Source organism: Quercus suber, unplaced genomic scaffold (genome assembly GCF_002906115.3).
Source record: "Quercus suber isolate HL8 unplaced genomic scaffold, Cork oak 2.0 scaffold_726, whole genome shotgun sequence".
Taxonomy (NCBI): domain Eukaryota; kingdom Viridiplantae; phylum Streptophyta; class Magnoliopsida; order Fagales; family Fagaceae; genus Quercus; species Quercus suber.
In genome coordinates, this window is record NW_027070166.1 from 267,367 (window position 1) to 276,953 (window position 9,587).

General features: G+C 35.4%; 1 protein-coding gene across 1 annotated transcript; it reads right to left on the reverse strand.

The window, feature by feature from the left end:
• Nucleotides 1–482: 482 nt before the first annotated feature.
• LOC136064647 (uncharacterized) lies at nt 483–1,271 on the reverse strand. Its single transcript, XM_065766620.1, has one exon. The coding sequence runs from the start codon at nt 1,269–1,271 to the stop codon at nt 483–485; it is 789 nt and encodes a 262-aa protein (XP_065622692.1).
• Between the last annotated feature and the right edge of the window lie 8,316 nt (nt 1,272–9,587).

The window sequence follows — 9,587 nt, forward strand, 5'->3', positions numbered from 1 at the left end:
TCATTAATAATGGTACTTATATGCTAAGTGGTATTCTCTAAATTAGTGGGGTTGGCCGAATGAAATAACTCCTGATAGTAAGCCACAATATTTTCGGCCACTTCATCCTAACTATGACACCAAGTGCCATCAACTTTCTTTAGAGAATGGATAGAGTTACGTCTAAATCTTTGAGTGGCACGTGCATGAAAGTACTTTGAATTCCTATCACCGTATTTAGCCCACTGAACTTTGGATCTTTGCGACCACATCCGAGCCTCCTTTTCTATAAGACTATTAATTTCAAGCATTAGTTCTTTGACCCGAAAATTTTGTCTAGACCTCATGGCTTCCCTTTCAGCTTTCACCAACTCCTTTTTCTTTAATTTCAGTTCTCTCCGTATACTGCCAAAACTCTTCATGCTCCACTTCTTCAGTTCAACGCAACATCGCTCAATCTTCTTTATAATTCTAATACCCGAGTGAATAGAATCTTGCATGGCCTATACAGATTGAATAGTATCCATGCACCCTCTCTCTGCCAGCCACATCTCTTTGAATCTGTAGGGTTTGGTTGCAATCGAGAAAATCAGATCCTTTGGCACTATCCATATTGGACAGTGATTCGAAGAGAAAGATAGTAAATAGTGGACAATGGTTCTAGCAAATTTAAGCATCCATTCTCTATTAGCCAAACCCCTATCCAGTCGCTCCCACACCGAATGACCATCATTAAAGTGCTTCTTCCAAGTAAATTGAGATCTCGTAAAGCCAAGATCCATAAAACCACACTCGTCAATGGCATCTCTAAAGAGTTGCATATGTTCTTGACTTCTGATGCTACCTTCCAATTTCTCTGATTGTCTAGTGATTTCATTAAAGTCTCCAAAACAAAGCCAATGAAGTGTCATCCAAGAATTAAGCTCTCGAAGGAGATTCCAAGACTCTATTCTTTTGTGTGTCACAGGTTCCACGTAAAAACACGTAAGCCTCCATGCGCTCTCTACCCCTTTACTTACAATGGCATCAATATGGTTTTTTGAAGACATTTGAACTTGCAAGTCCACATTATTCTTCCAAAAGAGAGCCAAACCTCTCCCTCTATTTATTCTTTCTACAAAGTGTAGATTATCAAAACCTAAATTCCTCTTTATTTCTTTTAGCCTTGCTTCGTCTGCCCATGTCTCAGCTAAAAACACGATAGAAGAATCTTTAGCCCAGATTAAATCTCCAATCTCCCAAACTGTATATGGGTTCCTAAGCCCACGACAGTTCCATGCTAAGCAACTCATTGGAACTGGTAGGACTGCATAGTAGCCTCCACCAATATATAGTGATCTCCATCTGAAGTCTGCATCCTTTCACTTGTCTGTACAGTCTCTTCACCACCCTTAGCCTCAATAGTATGTTTACCCAAAGTTGGTGCATGCATGGCTGGTTCAACATTCTGATCTGAACGTGCCAAACATTTCCAAGTTCTCAAGCTTGATTGGTTCCCTTCAAGGTCACTTGCGTTTTTATTGGACCCATGTGCATCATTATGGGTCAATGGAGCATTAATGTCACGTACACAGCTCACACTGGCATTGCTAGACACACTAGGGGACACATCTTCCTGAAAATCTGGGTTAGCTACAAGGGAGGCATGAGAATCATATTTATTTAATTCCATATCAATATCATGAATTTGATCTTCAAAGTTTAGTAGTTTACCATATTAGTGTGCGTGTTAACAGGCAACACAATAGGAAAAGATTCAGGGCCATCAACATCGTTACCTACTTGGGAAGTTGGAAAGTTTGTTGCCTAAATTTTTGGAGTTGTTGTATTTTGAAACTCATTGGACGAATTGGGGTCAGTGGGGCTAGTAACCACCGTCTGTGGTGTCTCCTCCCTCTGTGGCCTTCTCTCAGATCCCCTATTATTTCTTACTGGATCATTTTCCCCATCGAAATCTCCTCTGGTGCTTTAGACAAACACAAATGACTTCTTCCCTACTGAGAAAGGGTAAGCTCAGAGCCACGCACCATACCCCTGCTGATCTAGTGATAGCAATCCTTTGCTAAAAAGCCAAACACTGCACTCTTTTGCATCGTGGGACACCAGGCCACACCAATAACAGAAGTTAGGCATCTTCTTGTACCTAAATGTTACCTACACCTCGCCGTCCTTGCCGAGGAGGACTTTACGTCCTCTACTGAGAGGTCTGGTAACATTAACACTGACTTGGATCTGTAAAAAATCACCACTAATTAATTCTTTGGCCCGTGCTGCTATAGAAACTTCCCCAAGGCTTTTCCCGATCTCATAAGCCGTCTTCTCATTTAGTTTGTTCACTGGAAGCCCATGGAGTTGAACCCAGAATTTTACAGTGTGAAATCTGATATTCCGAATAGGGCTTGAGCCATCATAGCAAGAGAGAATTATAAGATGTTTGTCATATGTCCACGATTCTGTAGCTAAATCCTTCTTGGCCTCGCTTTCATTGTCAAACACGAACAATAGAATATGATTACCAACATCTCAGATCTCAAAACCATTTCGGGTTTTCCACAATGGCTTGAGAGTTCTTCCAATCGCCTCTATGTTAAGTGCTCTTCTTGTCATAAACTTTGTTGCGAGAATCGCCTCTTTAGCAGCAGGATTTTCTTCATCCACAACAACCCTGTTGCTTTCTTCATCTAGCAGAGAAAACTGTTTCCAATCATTGAGTACGGCCTCCATAACCTATTAAGGGTGCTTAGTACAATAGAAAGAAAGAAAAAAGATTTTTGTTTCCCCACACCAAAAAAAAACCACAAGCCTTACTATCAACATAGTCAATAGAGGGGAAGATTATCACTTCTAGAGGACGATAAAGTATTCTACAGCCCCGTCTCTCTAAACTGCATTAGAGAGTCGTGAGCAGAGAAAAACCACTAATAAAGCCTACTTTTACTCTTTAACTTAATTGTATATAATTTGTTCTTCCAAAATATTAAACAATTTCTAGCTATCTCGCTATTTTTACAAATATATAAATTTATCATTTTTGGTGTTTTTGTTTGATATTATCCTTTTGATTGAAGTGGTCCATTTTCTTCTAAATATTTTTACTATGAATTATATTTTCTTAATTTCTTTTAGTACAACTAAAATTTTTAAATTTAAAATTTTCATTCACTTAAAGATATTATCATGATAATAAAAAATTATCACGTAATTACAATTAACATTATTCAAATAATTGATAGGCACATTTAAATTCGTGATAGTCATGTAGATTGTATTTTGATATAAACTCAAATTTTCACTTCCAAACTAAGGATTAACTTTGTAAAGTTGTTATTTAGAACTATTTTTTTTTGTTGGCTTTCATTCCGTGACAAATTTAATTGTAATTATTGTTCAATCTTTTGTACCCTGTATTTATTGTGGGATTTGATTGTAAGGGTTGTGTGATTGAGAGAGAGAGTGTGAAGACTCAAGCTATTGAAGACTGAAGTGTTTTCGCGGGTATCTCGTGACTAAGCATCCCGCGAAGTGACTCATGTACCTTGCACATGCTGGAATGCATAGAGTCAGGCCAAGATGGAGACAACTATGTCTCGTGAGTATCTTGCAAGTAAGTCCTTCCTACGAGACACCTGTGAGATATTCTGTTCTGCCAGCCTATCCATTATGATACACACCTTTTGTGCCTATACTATTTATACCCACATTACCCATAAATGTTGAGGAGTGCTTTCGAGAGAAAATCCTAGCCAAACACCTTAAGAGTTAGAAATTGTTATACCCACAATCCTCTACACATTTGCTTGTGGAATTTCCTCAACTCCTACCTCTCCATTTCCATATCATTGAAAGGTTGATAATCCAAACACTTACCACACCTTTTCAGAGTGTCAAGTATAGTTTTGGTGTTGCTAGGAATCATTGGAAATAGTCAAAGATGGCAAATGCAACATGGAGCTTGTTGCAGGATCTGGAGAGCTAGACAAGACACGGTTCCGAAAAGTCTTGTTGGAGTAAGATCTTGGAGGGCTTAGGTACATCAGGTAGATTAGGCTTGGAGGGTCTCTTGCTAACCCATGTATCCAAACTGATTGTCTAATGGATCGATTATTGCTAGGTGGGCGGCAGAGAGGTTTTTCACTGAATTCTTCAGTTTCCCCTTCGATAACACATCAGCGTGTTATCTTGTATTTGCATCTTTCGTCCCTACTCTTTTACTTTCCATTTTACTGTTGTGTTGCTTAGATTATGGATTAGAGTAGTTTGTTTGTTTATTTGCTCACTTTTACATTATTCCGCACTTAGTATTAAGTTAGTGTAAAATCAATCGAGCCGTAATTTTATTTTGGGGGTCTTAACAGCTCTTGTGTTTTCAACATATTTTCAAGCTTTAAAACTCAAATAAATATCAACCCAAAAACTATAAGAGGGAAGAAAAAGACTTGTGATGCGAACTCGAAAAACACAACACCAAAACATATCAAGAGTTGCAAGAAAGAATTATATATATATATATATATATATATAGAGAGAGAGAAAAGAGAGAGAGAGAGAGAGAGAGAGAGAGAGAGAGAGAGAGAGAGAGAGTTATCATATTCTAGCGTGGGAAATATGGATTGAATGAGAGATAATAGTTTATTTATAGTAAAGAAGATGGGATACGAAGAGTCAAAATAAGAGGAAGATGAATGGATAGAGAAAGAATAACGGTAGGGTAGAGAGGAGTGGGAAGATCAAAAGGTAAAGTTAGAAGGAAATGTTGGAGAAAGTGGGAAATTAATAAAGGGAAGAAGAGTAAAAAATGAGAGAGTAAGAGCTGAAAATAGGTGGATGATGTGGTACAATAAGAGAATAATAACATTAAATTCTACGTTTCAGCTTTTAGATATATATAAATATAGATTCGTTACACTTAATGATAGCATGCCTATCTGTAAGATTGAATTTATTCAATCATGTGTTGGCTTTATTCCGTGCCAAATTTGCTTGTAATTTAGCAATTAGATACTCTGTATTTAGGTGGGAATTATGTAAGGGTAGTGTGTGAGAGAGTGTGAAGAAATCTCAAGAAGTGTGCAATTCAAGGGAGTCTCGTGACTGGATCTCATGACTGGCGAGTCGCTAGAATGGCACACGTGAGAAGCATGCAGGGGGAGCTGAAAGGTCACGACAGCTGGAGCACTATAGGACAAAACTTCCAGTCTAGCCAGGCAGTTAGCTCGTGACTCAAACTCATGACTCGTTTCAGCTCGTGCCAAATTTGCTTGTAATTTAGCAATTAGATACTCTATATTTAGGTGGGAATTATGTAAGGGTGGTGTGTGAGAGAGTGTGAAGAAATCTTAAGAAGTGTGCAATTCAAGGGAGTCTTGTGATTGAATCTCGTGATTGGCAAATCGCTAGAATGGCACACGTGAGAAGCATGCAAGGGGAGCTGAAGGGTCATGACAGTTGGAGAACTGTAGGACAAAACTTCCAGTCTGGCCAAGCAGTTAGCTCGTGACTCAAACTCACGACTCGTTTCAGTCACGAGGTCGAGTCGCTAGAATACCCTGTTTGTTAAAAACTGATCTTTCGCATTTCTCATACACCCTACTATAAATACCCTTATACCCACGAAATGTAGAGAGTTTCCAAAGAGAATTTTGAGGGAGAAACCCTAGAGAAAAATAAGATTGACTCATTCACAATCTTCATCCTTTAATTCTCCAAATTCCTTTACTCTCACCCTCTCCATTGACATATCCTTGAGAGGTACATTTGCCAAATCATTATCTCACCATACCCATATCTATGAGGAGGTGTTTTGGTGCTTGGGAAGTAGTTCAGAAGGGATTAATTTATTTTGGTTGATGCAATGGGCTATTGCAGGATTCGGTAAGCTGAAGAAGATAAGGTTTGGTGTAACCTTGTTGGAGTAAGAAGCTTGGAGGGCTTAAGTGCACTGGGTATATTAGGCTTGGAGGGTCTTCTGCTATTTATATATCCCAACTTTATTCTCTAGTGGATTATTGACCACTTAGAGGGCGGCAGAGAGGTTTTTCGCTGAGTATTTCGGTTTCCTCTTCGATAACACATTGCCATGTTATCTTTGTATTTACATCTTTCTTCCCTTTCTTTTTACCTTTTAATTACTGTTGTGTTGGTCATTAATTATGGTTTAGAGTGTGTTACCAATTTGGTTATAGCTTATATTTCATTTTCCGCACATATATTGTTTGATTATAAGCTTGTGTTGATAACTTTATATTTGGGGGTCTAAATGTTCATTGGTGTTTTACACACTATTTGAACTTTCACTATCTATGAATTATCAATCCCCCCCCCCCAACACACACACACACACACACACACACACATATATATATATTCTAGAACTAAATAAGAGATTGTGTTCTCAGTGACAATCCTGACCAACTGTTTTCTTCTTAATTTCTTTTTGTCTAACAAAAAAAAATAAATAAATAAACAAGGGAAAAAAATCAATCATGTAGTAGAACATGTAGAAAATTTCTATATGGGTTTGCGATTTAACTGTAATTGAAACAAAAGCACCAAGATTCTTCAAATTTTCTTGACAAAAGAAGAAGGGAATATGAATTTACATATATGTTGCATAATATTTACACAAGAGTATGCTTATCAAAAAATATTTACATTGACTACAGATGAGAGGATTTCACTTTAAATCAGTTCAACAACACAAATCCAACTGATTCCTCCCAATTCCCACCAAAGCTGGTGAAGTAGAAGGTGAGGAATAATTAGAAACAGCCAAGACCAAGGACTCATATCCATAAAATGCCAAAGAACATAATAATATTTGTCTATTAACTAAGTGGCATGCAAAGTTGGGAAATATAAAGTGTTCAGAGGCTCTTAATTTTATTTTATTTTTTTGAAAAAAAATTATAAAACATTCCTATTTTTTATATTGCATCGCTATTTTTTCTTTGTATTTCTATATAAAAAATGACCGATTGAAATATACACAAATTCTAGTATATATATATATATATATATATTTTTTTTTTGGAGAATCCAAATTCTAGTATAAAATAGTGTTTTAATTTTAAAACAGGTTTCTCAAATTTTTTTTTTTTGAAAACTTACAAGCTACAACTTGTTTGGAAGAGGGAATGAAAAAAAAATGAAAAAAAAAAAAATTTTAAAATATTCTTTTCTTCCCTTGTTTAGGAGTTTAATGTCTTGTTGGGAAGTTTAAGTGAGAGGGAATAAAATTGGTAGAACTTAAGAGGGAAAACTCATTCTTCTTTATTCCCTCAAAATCTCAAAATTTCATTCCCCTTAGAATTAAGAGAAATTGGAGGGAATGAAATTAGATTTAATGAAATTTTTTACTATTACTACCAAAATACTCCTATATATTTGACATTTTAATTTAAAATAGGACTCTAATAGTAATATTGTTATAAAATGATATTATTCCTTTAACTGTATGTTACTCCTAAATAAGGTTACGTACCTTCCATTCTTTTATTTAAAACATCCAAACAAGATTATTTAATTTTATTTCCATTTCTTTCTTTTCCATTCATTTTATTTAATTAAATACATTTCACCCCATTCATTTATAATTATTCAATCCCATTCTTTTATGAACCCCTAAACGAAGGCTTAAACTTAAAGAGAGAATCCTTTCATAATTATAAACTTGTGTAAAATAAAAACATACAAACAAACATGTAAGTGTTTTTTTAAATTGAAAAATGGAACTCTTATTAATTCAAACAAAATAAAATTACATCATTTGAGAAAGTATGTTTTAAGAAATAAGGGTTCTCCTCAATCGAAGTAATATAGTGCCCACCATTTCGGGCATGTTTTGCAAACAAGTAGGATAGTTGGTCACCATTCCTCCTTGTGTGACACTTGAAAAGTCCGGAGCTCATGTGGCAGTCATGAACTATAATCCCAATCTCAACCTGGTGTTGTGACGGAAAAATTAGTTGTCAAAATTTTTTTTATAGTGGGCCAAGTTGGGTGCAGATTAGCAAATTCACAAATCTACCTAACTCGACCTCACCTACCTATATTTAATATATAATATAAAAAATGAAAAATTCAAGGAGAATACATTGCATATATACGGTAGCTGTTGTCAGTCAGTTTAGTCTATTGGTATCAAATATGTTCTTTTTATTTTTTCCTTTTTATTTTTTGTGATTTTGTTTCACTTTTGTACCTTTAATGGAGTTCATCTAAATTTATGTATTTCTTGAAAAAAAAAATCTGAATTTATTTAGAAAACTTTTTTTTTTTTTTTTCGTGTTGATAATTTGAAAAATAAAAACATACAAACAAACATGTAAGTGTTTTTTTAAATAGAAAAATGGAACTCTTATTAATTCAAACAAAATAAAATTACATCATTTGAGAAAGTATGTTTTAAGAAATAAGGGTTCTCCTCAATCGAAGTAATATAGTGCCCACCATTTCGGGCATGTTTTGCAAACAAGTAGGATAGTTGGTCACCATTCCTCCTTGTGTGACACTTGAAAAGTCCGGAGCTCATGTGGCAGTCATGAACTATAATCCCAATCTCAACCTGGTGTTGTGACGGAAAAATTAGTTGTCAAAATTTTTTTATAGTGGGCCAAGTTGGGTGCAGATTAGCAAATTCACAAATCTATCTAACTCGACCTCACCTACCTATATTTAATATATAATATAAAAAATGAAAAATTCAAGGAGAATACATTGCATATATAGGGGTAGCTGCTTTCAGTCAGTTTAGTCTGTTGGTATCAAATATGTTCTAGCAGCCTGGATTGAACAATAATTATTTTCTTCCACCCATTCCTTACATGTTGGATTTTCTCTACAACCGTAGGGCTTGCCCACTACTCTAGCCCTTGGAATGTCTCTAGGATCATATGGGCTATCAATGGGAAACTAGGCCCTTCGGCGAAAGAGATATGTTTCCCTATGGCCCAATAGAGCCAGTGCCCATTTGGGATATCGGGCTTCTTAAAGAGTTGAGGCATCTTTTGCTATTTTTGCATCACACAATTGGAACCGATTCCAATTTATTTATTTATTATCAATCTCTAATTTGGGGTTAGATGAGCTGTGGTTGGATCAAATGGACACAAACACAATGTTACACTGGACCAGAAAAGGATGGACAATATACGTTGAAAAAAAAAAAGCAAAAGAAAGTGAAGAAAAGAAAAAAAAAAAAAAATTGTTAGTTAAGTGTGATATAGTACCATACACGTATGTGTTACGTGGATTATTGATTATATTCTTTTTATTTTTTGTGACTTTGTTTCACTTTTGTACCTTTAATGGAGTTCATCTAAATTTATGTATTTTCTTGAAAGAAAAAAATCTAAATTTATTTAGAAAACTTTTTTTTTCCGTGTTGATAATTTGATTATTACAAAAAATGGAGGGATGGTTTGAACACTTTGAATCATAGTTCTTCTAATAAAAGAGAAGCAATAATACTAGTGAAACACAATACTCTTAACAATTTGTGTATACCTTTTTAGTTAGGGTCATTATTATAAGTAGGTTTATTTTCTTTGTGCTGCATGTTGGCTGTTAGTTGTTGCAAATAGACGGGTGGGAAAATACTTCATGGTAAA

What these genes read in the sequence shown, in the direction of transcription:
- LOC136064647 (XM_065766620.1), bottom strand. Translation starts at nt 1,271, where the DNA reads ATGAGTTGCTTAGCATGGAACTGTCGTGGGCTTAGGAACCCATATACA.